This window comes from Aquila chrysaetos, chromosome 17, assembly GCF_900496995.4.
Source record: "Aquila chrysaetos chrysaetos chromosome 17, bAquChr1.4, whole genome shotgun sequence".
NCBI classification, from domain to species: domain Eukaryota; kingdom Metazoa; phylum Chordata; class Aves; order Accipitriformes; family Accipitridae; genus Aquila; species Aquila chrysaetos.
In genome coordinates this window covers 8,471,289-8,484,602 of record NC_044020.1, presented here as the reverse complement: position 1 = coordinate 8,484,602, position 13,314 = coordinate 8,471,289, and the positions used below count along the sequence as shown (strand labels likewise).

The following is a 13,314-nucleotide window of genomic DNA, read 5'->3' as shown; positions in this document are numbered from 1 at the left end:
TGAGTTATGTTGTCTGTCGGGACTGCTGCTGGGTGGTGTGGGGGGTTTTGAGTTTTTTGGGTTTTGTTTGTTTGTTTTTGTGGGGGTGTAGGGGCAGTAGCATAAGTGGTTGGTTTTTCTTTTTCTTTATTGTGCCTGAACTGTCAGAATATTGTCTGTCTATTCCTCTAGTCCAGGAGTAGTCCTCAGTTTCATTCCAAATAACATAGAACATTTATATGAGCTGGGAGTCTATCCATTCTCACATGCTTTAGAGGAAGGTGGAGAAACATGTGTTGTACTTTCATCCTGAGCTGTCTGTGATAGGCTATCTCACTGAAACATGATGACTTACAATTCTTTAAAGGAGGTGGTTGTTGTCATTACCAAAATGTACTTGAACGCCTTCTCTGAGAATTCCTTTTCCCCATCCTCTTAAATTACTGTGTTCAGTCATACAGAAAGATAATGAGTTCCCAGCTTATGCATGACAGTAAATGTTTCCTTGCTGGTTTAGGTTGTTTTCTTTGTCTTTTAGTTAAATGCTTAATGTAATAGTACTGGGTCCATTTCTTTTGGATTCAAATATAGCCGTTCCCATCTGTCCTCCCACAAACGGTGACATATTTTTATTTTTTTTCAGTCATGGTAATATTCTATTATTTCTTTCCACCAGTGCTGATGAAGTAATTTTGAAAATGCATGGAAGCCAGCTAACACAAAGATATTTGGAAAAACATGGGTTTGATGTTCCCATTATGGTTCCTAAATTAGATGGTCTGGGGCTCAGACTTCCTCCGCCAACTTTCTCTGTTTTAGATGTGGAACGCTATGTAGGTAAGAGTCACTCTGGAGTACTTACAAATGATCCTGTCTGTAAATTAAAATAAATATTTGCATGATTATAAGAGCTTCCAGGGTGCTAAATACATATTCTAAATTGAAGACTAGCAGAAAGTAAAATTAAAGCTATGGGGTTTTGGTTCTTTCTTTCTTTCTTTCTTCCTTCTTTCTTTTTTTTTTTTTTTTTTTTTTTGTGTGTGTGTGGTAGATATGTAATAGGAGTGCAGCCTTACTTTTCAACTTTCAAACATGTTAATTATGGTGCAAGCTAAACATGGAATGCAGGTTTCTTTTTCTGCTATGTGTTGTAAACCAATAAAGTGTAATGACTTCTAAGATTGTATTCTTTGTGGGAATTGAATGAATCACTCTTGTGATCAATAAAGTTTAATCATTGGTTAGGATATTGCAAAACATAATGTTTTGGGCTCAGTAAATTGGCATTTCTGAGTTAAATCTTTCTTCCTGGAAAATTTCCTACCTTGGCTTCCTTTAGCAGGAGAGCTAGAGCTTCCCAAGGACCATTTCTTTCCTATCAGATCTCTTGACAGTCTATAATTGTTTCAGCCTCATGTAAGTGTGCAATACAGAGAAATAGAGACTGAGCTAATTGCAATATGACATTTCCTGTAACATACAGTTGAGAAGTCTATATATGGCCTTGTCTGTGTTCTTGTGATAACCTAATATAATGATGTGTGCTGAATGTAGGTTTTTCTGTCCATCAACATTTTACAATGGCACCAGAATGTAGGAAATATGTAGTATAGGGTATATTGTTACCATTATGATGATAATAAACAGTAATGTGTTCTGCTTTAAAGTGTAATTATCATTCTGATACTTCTGAATTTTTTCTTTTGGAATACTGCCTCTTGAGATTCAGAGAGAAACTTGGTGGTCTTGTTCTCATACATATATTTTGACCTGCCAGGTTTTCCAGTTTAGGGAAAAAATTGGAATGTCACAGATTTACCATTCTGTTACTGAAATTAAAAATAAGAAAACTGAATAAATACTATTCCAACTGGAATTTATCAAGATGATACTAACTTGCAATTTTAACATACTTTGTGTTTATAATGTACATTTAGATATATTCCAGCATTCCAAAGTTAATTGTCAAATTTGACCATTGTATAACTAAATGGACATAAAACAATTACTCTTATTATATTGTTGTTAGTCCTTTCTCTTGGTTAAAGGTTGCTTCTTGCTTGTCTAGTTCTATGGACATATCGCTTCAAAATACACAATATGTAAACCAATCCTTGTTGCCTTTGGAAGTGAAGCACGCTCATGACAATTATTCAATGAAATTACTGTGTGCTTGAAAGTTATGCCTGTATATAAGGAGGGTGGGAGTGGGCTTGTAGAATGTTTGCGAAGGAGTACCTGTATAGTTTTTAACGTTAATAACTTCCAAATTATGGCACAAGTTTAGTTCAGTTTGCTAAGAATGACAAGCTGTAAGCAGTAGGATTTATTATTTGTGAAGAATTCGCAGTGGTCCTTGTATTAAATATTCAAGTGCTGTGGTGATGATTAATAGGAAGAGTGAGGAATAGATCTGCCGTGATAACTTTCTCTATGCTAGTCTTTCCAATTGCAGCCACAAACCCAATTTTTTTTTTTTTTTTTTTTTTTTTAAGCCAGTTGCAATCATTCTGTACTGCTCTTTTTCTTTTTGGTTAACCACAGGAAAGAGGATTTTTTTTTTTTTTTTACAGTGTTTTGACTTCTGTCCTTAGCTGATTATAGCAATTAAAGTTAGACCTATTAAAAAGTTGTTTTATACTGATCTGTCTCTGTTCCAAGAGAATACTGATAGCAGTGGAGTTTTTGTGCAGGAATGTTTTGATAAAGGCTGGAAAAAAGTTAAATTTCTCTCAAGCACCTTAATTGGCTGTTTTTATCTGCGATAGGTTTAAGAAAGTCATCCTATTTTTCACAGGTGGTGACAAAGTGATAGATGTAATAGATGTAGCAAGACAAGCAGACAGTAAAATGAAGCTCCATAATTATATTAAGTATTTCACAAATCCTGACCGACCAAAAGTATTGAATGTGATCAGCCTGGAATTCTCGGACACAAAGTGAGTACTGACTTAAATTCATTGAACATAGAAGTGGTTTTCACTAAGCTGAACAGTATGTGTAGGAATATAAAGTCTGTAGTGGGAAAGATAGGAGGCTGTATATTTTATGTAGACAGCTAATGTGATGTAATGTGGGTATAAAACATTTTTATTAATTCATAAGTAATAACTTTGTAGGAAACAAAAATGTAAAGCTGTTGTTTAAAAAGAGTTGTGCTTACTCTTGATTATATTTATGGTTCTTGTTTGTTTGTTTTAAAAGGATGTCTGAATTAGTGGAAGTACCAGATATTGCCAGAAAGCTTTCATGGGTGGAAAATTATTGGCCAGATGATTCTGTCTTCCCTAAGCCTTTTGTTCAGAAGTATTGCTTGATGGGTGTCCAGGACAGCTATACTGATTTTCATATCGATTTTGGAGGAACATCAGTTTGGTACCATGTTCTCTGGGTAGGAAGACTTCTTGATTAATGACAATGTGAAACAAAATTTATTCAGTGTGCAGCCTTCTGCCATGGCGTTATCACCTGTATGAAATTTTGTGTTTAAAAAGCCAGGGGAGGAGCTTGAAAGTGAATTACTGATTGTTGGTGTTGCATTTTTATGCTTTTATTTTAGCATGCTGTTGGTGACTTCTAGACTGTAATTAGTTGACTGATCATTTTAGTAGACTGGTAGGTAATATAGTGAGGTTTTAGTATGAAAAAATTAATTGAATGAAAATCATTGACATACTCAACTTTTTATTCTTCTCACAAACTTTGACTATGTACACATAAAAAAAAAGGCAAAGTGGTTTCATCTTATGTTTTCTCATTTGGCATGTGTGCACATATCCATAAATTGTTCATAAAAGCTGGAATTTTTTATACTCCAATGAAAAGTTTTGGTTGATTTGTTTGCTTCTTTTACATCACAAGACACCAACTAGTTAGTGTACTGTTGACTGAGCTTTTGGTGGATTACAGTTGGGAAGCACTGGGGCTAGGAAGCCCTAACATTCCATAATGGAGATATGGAATACTTACCATTTAGATCAATCTGTTACTTCATTAGGAATGATTCAGAGGTTGTAGTATGCCTCCAGGAGGACATTCATTTATTTATTTGACATTTTTGTTTAATAGGGTGAGAAGATATTCTATTTGATCAAGCCCACTGATGAAAATTTGGCGCTCTATGAGTCTTGGAGTTCATCTGTCACCCAGAGTGAAGTATATTTTGGGGACAAGGTTGACAAATGTTACAAATGTGTTGTGAAGCAAGGACACACTTTATTTGTTCCAACAGGTAAGATTTTACCCCTATTACTAGGACTTAGCATGTTTAATCACCAGGATTTAAGGGTGTCCTAAAGTGATTGCTTTATCAACATTTGGTTTCTCCTAAAATTTTGGTTAAGAGAGAATAATAAAAAATTTTGAAATTCAGATTTTCAAAACAAGTAATTAGCTTTTTAGATTGCCTGACAGTAATAGCAGTTATCAGGGAAAGAAAGGGTGCTTGTTACCCAATTATAAGACAACGAATTAAAGCTTTATTTGGATATCAGGGAAATAGTTCCAATTCATAGAACACACATTGTTCACCATTTGATAGATATCCAGACTGAATTATTATCTTAATTTTATAATACAATTTTGTTTTTACAGGTTTTGAATATTGTAAGACCTACTAGGCAAAATTATTACAAGGACATCACATAAACTTCTTATGCTGTAGGCTAGAGGATTAAAAATAAAAGTTGGGTGGGGGTTTTTTTTTTGTTTTTTCTTTTTTGGCTTTTTTCTTCATTTTTTGTTTTCTGTCAGCAGGAAATCTAAACTTTGGTGGAGCCTGTGGAGACTTTCTGAATCAAAATGAAAGTGTCCCTAAATAAAGTCAAAGAATGTATAATTGAATTCATGTCTTAATTCCTTTTATTAAAAGTAAAAGGATATTTCTAGATATAGTTTATGAAACTGTAGAGTTCATAAATTAATTTCAGAAGCTTCCTTTAAAAATGATGCAGAGGCATGGTCTTTTCTGATTTTCTTTATCAACGTTTCTTGTAGCCGTCACCTAATAGCATCTGATAAATTACAGGACACTTTTAAGAAAGGAGAAACACCAAAACAATTAAACTTCTTTATTTAAAAAAACCCACAGAAAAATCCTCCAAACAAAACACACCACCCCCACGCACCCTAAACTCCCAAGTACCATAAACTTAGAAGCCTTTAATAAATCAAACCATATTTTGCCAATAAAGCGAGTGCCAATTAATTTCTTTTATTTTCACTTATCCAGCCCATCCATATAAATACTTCTTATTATTTTATTATTAAAGATTTGTACTGGATACTATCTTCCCTTTTTGGGGGGAGGAAGCTTTAAATACACAGAGAAGGAAAATGGTGCACGATTCCACTTCTGGAATAAGCCTTGGAGATTATATTCTGTACCTTATTCTGTCATGAACTTCCTAGGCAGACTACCACATTTTTCTCATAGCTCAGTTCTCTCCTCTGGGGTTTAGTATTTACTGTTCTAGTTCATGGCTTGCGCAGAATAAATACTACATGGTGAGGAGCTATATATGCACTTAACATTTCTGAACACCCAGAGCTTTTTAAAACCATATATTTTTTACAAGAGATGACATTAATTTTCCATTTATCTAAGTGAAAGGTCATACTTCTATGAACAAAGAATGCAGAATTACAGAATGAAGAACTTTGTGACCCACAGATCTTTGAAGAAGATAGACTTCCCAAGTTATCAGCTGAATCTGAGCTCTCACTATAATGTGGCCAAAAAGAAAAGTATCATAAAATGATAATTTCTAATGTATATGTGTATTTGTGTGTGTATACACATAAAATGATACTTTTTAATGTAAATGTGTGTATACACATATGTGTGTATGTGTATACACACATACATATTAGTATACATACGATGGAGTATAGTGTAAGAACCAGTAAATTAAACTAGATTTCAAGACAGGTGTTTAAAAATGAGAAATTCTGTAAGACTGATTAAAGGCTTTAAAATACCCTGATCTCTACCGAAAACCACTTTTGCTGTTCCTGCTTGCATTGATGGCAGTGGATGTCATAATTATTTTATGATATCTGAAATATGTTCAGAGTAGACTTCTGATTTAAAATTTATCTTGCATGTAGATGAATAGCACCTACTGGGAGGCTCTTAAGAGTTATTTAAATATTTTTCAAGATATTCTGTGTGGTCGACACCAAATTTTCTTGCCTTGTTACATAGACCTTGATCAAAACTGCAGCATAAAAATAGCAAGTAAAATGTACAAAAAATTAAATCCTTTAGTTTGATACAGGTATGCCATAAAAATCCTTGGTGTTGATGCAACAGTGACAAGGCTTTGTTGTCAGTTTTGTTGGTGTCTGGGGAGATGTGTGTTTAAAGGGTTGAAATACACATACTCCTTGGAGAGTCAGAGGTATTCATCTACTATGATGATGATGGTAAGAGTGAAAAATTGAAACCATATTAACAAATGCAAAATGCATCTGGTAATACAAGGCAATCTTCATTGCATTGCACTTCTCAAAGAACAGAAGTAAAACTGAACAATGTATAATATTAATTAAAAAAACCCCTTAGGTTACATGTGGCATTGTATTCTACATCCTCTGGTAACTTCCTTCCTTCACAGTCTACATAGTAGGCATGTTACTTAGTCAGCGTAGTTGCTAGGTTTCAGGTCTTTTGACGTGTGGTACCACAACAACTAGAACTGGTTGTTCTTAAATGAATTAGGGCATGGATTTAATGGTAGTTTGCAGTACGTAGTTGCTTGTGATTTGGTCTGATCTTGCCTGAAGTTGGGGAGCTTCCTGTGTTTTTGTATGTCTTGCCTATGCTCAGTCAAACCATGAAGTAATCTGCAAATGTATGGCCAACTCATCTTTTGTCAAAAGATCATCTGTATGCATGCAAAATCATAAAAAAAAATCTCGAAAGAAGAAACTCTGTTTGTAGTTTATTTACATTAAAGCTGCACAGTATAAATTTTGAAGGTAACTATTTTTAATCAGCAAGCTAATATCATATGTTCTTTTGTGTACTTACTTGAAATTATCCAGTAGTAATCAGCTAGATTGCTAGCATAATGTTGGCCGTGCTTTGCCACGTTGAATAGTGGAGTTCACAAGGACAATATTTCAATTACGTGACAATTTTATGTACTCAGAGTGCCTAGACTGGGTTTTAAACTGGTAGTAATTTCACTGGAATTAGGACAACTGTATTTGGAATAATTAATGGAACTACTTCTGAATTCCTATTTGAGAAACTTCAGTTATTGCTAGATGACTTTTTTATGTTGTGCAAACAGCTCAGTTACTGTAAGCACATGTAAATATTGAAAAGAAAATAATTTCTATTTTATTTTTATGACTTTATCTTTTGTTCAGTATATTCTTCCTCTCCTGACTTGCTTATTTTTGTTGATTGGAGGGAAAACTTCTGGGAATTTCTACTTGAAAAATGACTGGTGGTCTTGCACCCCCCCCTCTGCCTCCTGTGAAAAAAGTCTTAATCTTAACTCCTTCAGAAAACTGCATTTCCACTAGATTTCTGAAACTCTGTAATTTACATGTTGTTAAAATTTAGATTACTTGTTCCTAGCACAGAATACAAATTTGTTTGGTTTTTTTTGTTTCTAGGTACAGCATTTTTACTTATATGTGTATTTTAAAACAGTCTTAGAATAATTTATATGCATTTATTAAGTTTCAGAATCTGTCATTTCAGGCTGGATTCACGCTGTGCTCACATCTCAGGATTGTATGGCTTTTGGAGGAAACTTTTTGCACAACCTCAATATTGGCATGCAGCTCAGGTTAGTCTCAGCTCTTCCTATAGCTTTTCCTCAGTAAGTAGGACATTCCTTTAATAGATATTTTTCTTCATGCTCTTAACCAGGATCAAATCGGTACAGGCTCTCAAACAGATATTAGTGGCATTTTCAGTTAGAATCTATCAAGCACGTACTCTTATTTCACTTCTGCAAAGTTTGTTCAAAAACAAAATGAAGGGTATGCAAGAATTTAAGTGAATAAAAGAAAAAATAAAGGAAAGAAAAACGCTATTTTGGAGATTAGTATAAGTGAGTAAAACAAAACTGAGCAAGCCCAGGTGTGCGACACTGAGTTGAAATGAGCGTCCTCAAGTCAGCATTGCTCTAAGGGCAGCTGTATTTAGTTTTTGTCCAAGATGTGGAGCTGTCTTCTAAACATATTGTTTTTATTTATTACAGTGGAATCCTGATAAAATTCCATCTGTTAAAAGATCACACATTGGGTTTGTATCCTAGTTTTATGAAGTCCAACTTTATTCTTAGAAGTGCCGCAGTCAAACTTGATAAGGTCAGAGCCTGGATGAGACCAGAGTTCAATCTTGTCTGTGGTCTTGTTGGGATTTAACTATGTGGTACTTGACTTCTTTTATTTATCATGGCCATGGTTATTTTATTTTATTTTGAACATTGTGTCAATTTGAATGATTACATAGTTGAATAATGAATTTTATAATTAAGACATTCATGTTTTGTAATATTTCTATTTATTTAGGTGTTATGAAATGGAGAAGAGGCTAAAAACCCCAGATCTTTTCAAATTTCCTTTCTTTGAAGCCATCTGTTGGTTTGTGGCCAAAAACTTACTGGAAACATTGAAAGGTAATCCTTATTTTGTTTTAAGAGGTGTACATGTATCTGCTCCCCCCCCCCCCCCCCCCCCCCGCCCCTTCATTGATAATGGAGAAAATCATACTGTTGTGTGAACAGAGGAAACTTCTTAGGCTGAAAAAACAGACTTGAATTTTTTTTTTTTTTTTTTTTTAAAAGTCACATTATTTTAACCAGATTTTAGTGAATGCTGCACTGTGACAGTTCTAGATTCAGCAGTTCTTGGTTTAGTAAATGATCTTTCTGAAAACTACTTTGGTGATTAAAGGTTTCTAGGGTAACTCACACTGTGCAGAAATCTTAGTGCACTTGGTGATGCACGTAAACTAACACTTTGTAGCATGCTGCTGGAACCTTTGAACTGTTTTATTAGTGTTTTTCATCCAATGCTGATGATGTATCTGGTCAATGAAAATATTCTGGATTATCAAGACAGAGTATCTGAGATCCTGGCACAGTGCAATTATACTACCAGCCAGATACGATTAATTTGCCATTACCTGAAAAGACTTTGTTAAGGAAGATAGGAAACTTATTTCAATGGCAGCAGTTTTTCACTCAGGCTTCTTCCATATCATTTAAGATCTTTGACTACCCTCTGTGATAGCCTTTCTCTCCTTCTTTCAGCAAATGACTCTCTGAATGATCCCACTAACTTATATCTGTGGGTTTCTTCTTAGTGGCTTCATAGCTGAATAAAGAGGTTTTCTTGCACTTCTACAATTTTCTTTGACCTTTCCAGTCAAACTACCTGTTGTGATCTTCTCTTTGGTGTGAAGGGAAAGATGTCTGTGAGGGCTTTTGTAGGAAAGATGCATCAGTTCCTATCAGCTCTGTTAAATCATTTATATCAGTGCTTATCAATAGATATCTCAACAGGCTCTTGTTCTTGACAGTTGCCAATCCTTTCCAAACTTCCTCATCTAGTCCTGTAATTCCTGTATTGGTACCCATGTATAATTGAGCTTGAGCGAGTGCCTGTCTGACTTCACCTTCTTTTCCTCAAATATCTTGCCTTCTGCCTGCTCTATTTAATCTTAATAATAAATGTCATATTCCAAATGATGTATTTCAAAGGAGAGAAATCAACCTTCAGAGGAGGCTGCTGAATTCAGCTTCTGCTTTGGAAGAGATTAGAATCTCATGTAACCTTTTTCTAATATGAAAACAGTCACAGTTATTGAAAATGATCTATTCTCCTTTCACCAAATGAAGGCATTGAACAACCCTTGTTTCCTAAATGAGTGTTTAAAGTTTCTGGATGAACTTAAGGCAACTCAGAAATCTTACCAGGTAAAATAAACTTGCAGAAAACTTTTCCTTCCAAAAAAAGGGTATTTTCTTCTTGAAAGCTTGCTTTGGTTGTTCTCACTCCTGCGTATTTAAAATTTACAAACTCATCAGAAGACATAGGAACCGTATTCCTGCTGGAAAAACCGTGGGATATATTTCTACATCATGTAGCTGACCATGAGTCGTGTCCTGTGTCCGTGTCATCCTCCCCCCACGCCTTCCCCATCCCCTTTTTATCCCAAGACTTCTTGAGTACATAGACTAGGAGCTTCTTGTGACTTTTGTCTTAGGGGAGGGGTATGAAGCTTATTCTCATGTTATTTTTAATCTATGGTTTAGCAAATATTTTGTTGAAGAACAATGCTATGATCTATAAATCCATCATAAAAAATAAAAATTGAGGTTTCCATGGCTAGAGTGAAGCTTATGTTGGGCTTTGGCATCAAGACTCATGTGAATTAGGTGTTTACTAGTCAGAATTTGTTGTTTTATAAATAAGGGATCTTACCAATTGGGTTGTGAAAGGTAATGGTGATAACTAACATGTGAAATTTGGAGTGCATGGTAGTTAGCAGTACTTCGTATGAAATTCAGGTCAGTAAGCAAAATCAGCACAATGTATCTTTATGGTTCTTTTTACAAAATGATAGATAACAGGGTCATAAACATTTTGATTTTGTCTTTTCATTGGGAAGAAGTGTTTTATGGTATTGTAAGTGTTGTGGCATTCACCTAAACTTCATAGTTCTTGGGGCTTCAGAATAGGTAATTTGTTCATCTATCTGATACTCATTAATTTTGATTACTCTTATGTCATGCAGTCTTTTCTCTTGCAGCTAAAAAATCCAGCCTGTGGTGCTGCATTGTATTCTCAAAATTTTATCAACTGAGTCAGCTAGTGGGCAGGAAGACTTCTGCTGCAACTCAAAGGCCTGCCACTCCTTCTCATACCCTTCAACAAGTAGGAGGCATCTTTGAGGGAAGAACAGCTGTTTAGTAACAGAACTTCCCTTTTTCTGCCAGCAGACTAATACATTATCTAGAAGAATAGTGTTTTAGTAGTGTATTCTTTTCAGGGAATAAAATGAGCCAAATAGTTCTAGTGTTGGTCCATTTGCTATTGACAAGTGGAAATATTTGTCAGGAACAGAGGAAGAGGTTGCAATCTACTTCTGGCTGTTTATGGAGGACTTGTTTTTTCCCTTCTTTTTTTTTCCCCATGAAGGAAAAGAGAAAATTGAAAAGGAATTGCAGTCACTTGGAAGCACCAGTTTTCTTAAGAAGAGCAGCTTCTGTAGCAGAGTGATTTCAGCCCCCCACCCTCTCTGATTTTGGGAGGAATAATGATGTAAACTGTGTGAGGGAGAACTGTGATAATTGGAAGGGTGACAGAAAACATTCGGGGAGTGGAAGTGTGCTAGTGTGAACCATTTGCTGTATGTATGGGAATAAGCAATAGGAATTCTAATGTAGAGGTACATCCCACATCCTTCTGGTCCCGTTCGACTAAAATATTTCTGAATGAAAGAAAAGTGATTTCCTTCTTCAAATATGTTTTCTCTTGTTCTGCATTTTATATCTGTTTTGTTTTAATTGACCTTCAGAATGTTGTAAACTCTTCCTAATTCATTCAAGAATAAGTCAAAAAAAGAAGATTTTTACAGAGAATCACTTTAGGGTGGTGTGTTGGTTTTGGTGGTGGTTTTTTTTTTTCTTTTTTTTTTTTCCCCTGCAGTATGCACACAAATACAGGATGTCATGTTTCATTTGCTTGCACAATTTTTCCTTTTTTGTGCTGTTGCATAACAGCAACTTTGTTGGCTGAAGGGTAGGTATCATTCTTTAGTTTTCACTGCTAGTGTTTCTAAATTGGTATCTGTATCCTTTTTAGAACTAAGGGAAGATGGTTTCCAGCCTCCAAGCTATTTAGTGCAAGGAGTGAAGGCTTTACTTACTGCTTTAAAACTATGGATGAAAAAAGAAGTAAGTATAAGGGATTTTGTTTGCTATTTTCGTGAGCTCTGTTTTGATTTAGAAGTGAAGGTCTGTGCCCTTTTAAAGTTTAAGATTATTTTTATCTGTTAATGAGTACTGAAAGGCTCTGTGGAGAGTATGTACTGCTGATTTGGGGAAGAATCATCATGACAATTTTATATTCCATGATGCTAAAAAAGTCTTTTTAGACCAATTAATAAGCTCTTGTATTGTAGCTTATAGTAGCAGAATCTTGCTTCACCTCAGGATGGTATAAGAATGCTAGAGGATAAGCTGATAAGGTGGGTTTTTTTTCTGACAAGTCTGTTTATGTAGTTGAACCATCCTACTCTGAGGCAATGGAGGGATGGAATGCCCTGATATTTAGCATTTTCCATTAATGTCAGTGCTTTGGAGGGCACATTTCTAGTGCACCTGTATTGCTGAAGAGTCGGTTTAGATACAGATGAGGATATTAACTTCAGTTGAATACTGTCCCTGCTGAACATTGGCTACCTCTTGTAAAATCATTAATATGTTGTCTACACTGGCTTTGCTGGTGCTCTGCTCTCCAGGAAAGCTTATTTGTTTTGGCATAGCACTGGATCTGGCCTAACTCCATGTGTTTTTTCATTTGCCTGAGCTAATAAGCCCTCTTGGAACCTGTGCTTCTGGGAAGTGCTGTTCACTGACAGGCAGTTTGGTTCTGACTGAGCTGATTAATTCTAGTTTGTTGCTGGCCATGCTGACTTGAACTGGCTCTTGGAGATCTCTTTGGTCTTTCTGCCCACAAGTTCTCCTTGTAAGAGAACTTACTATACAACAGGTATGATATTTGCACAATGCTGCATCCAACATAATGAGCTTCGTGGAACTGAACACGAGGTGCAAATGCAGAGGTGGTTACTCTGTGTGGAGTCCGCTGGGGTGCAGCCTGTGCAGCATTATTAATTCCAGGTGAACATTTGCTGGCCCTCTGTAACACCTCTGAGTTGGTTCTCTAGTGCCTCTTTGTGCCATTCTGGATCAAAGCTAGCTAGTAAGCAGTGTAGCGGTATTTACAGGATGTTGTGCCTAAGCTGTTAAACCATGCGTGAATCCAAGCTATCCCTGTATCCGTGGCAGGGATAATAAGCAAACCAAGTAATCAGACTGCTGATAAATGAGATCCAACATAGCCTGTATAAATCCTTATTTTAATCTGAAATTGGATTGGCATTCCTGTTTTCCAGATTGCTGTAGTATAGTATTGTAGCATTTGTGTGCTGTCTCGTAGCTCATGAAGTAGTTTGATTAATACTTCATCTAGAATGTGATATGTTTCCTACTTTTCTGTGGGAAAAAAAAAAATTGCACGTGCTGCATTCTGAATGCTTATTAATGAGACCTGTGAGTATTCCCAAACCACTGGCTGAAA

At 35.6% G+C, this 13,314-nt stretch overlaps 1 protein-coding gene across 4 annotated transcripts in view; it reads left to right on the top strand.

The window, feature by feature from the left end:
- Positions 1–13,314, top strand: part of KDM7A (lysine demethylase 7A) — a 72,374-nt gene that overhangs the window by 32,628 nt on the left and 26,432 nt on the right. For all 4 annotated transcript variants that reach the window (XR_005934198.1, XM_030040770.2, XM_030040771.2 and 1 more), the window contains exons 4-10: positions 656–816; positions 2,777–2,918; positions 3,184–3,370; positions 4,048–4,210; positions 7,697–7,784; positions 8,515–8,621; positions 11,815–11,906. Coding sequence is in view for 3 of the 4 variants with exons in the window: in XM_030040770.2 (XP_029896630.1) it covers positions 656–816; positions 2,777–2,918; positions 3,184–3,370; positions 4,048–4,210; positions 7,697–7,784; positions 8,515–8,621; positions 11,815–11,906 (940 nt within the window). In the remaining variant the exon portion in view is untranslated. The remainder of the gene's footprint in view (positions 1–655; positions 817–2,776; positions 2,919–3,183; positions 3,371–4,047; positions 4,211–7,696; positions 7,785–8,514; positions 8,622–11,814; positions 11,907–13,314) is intronic.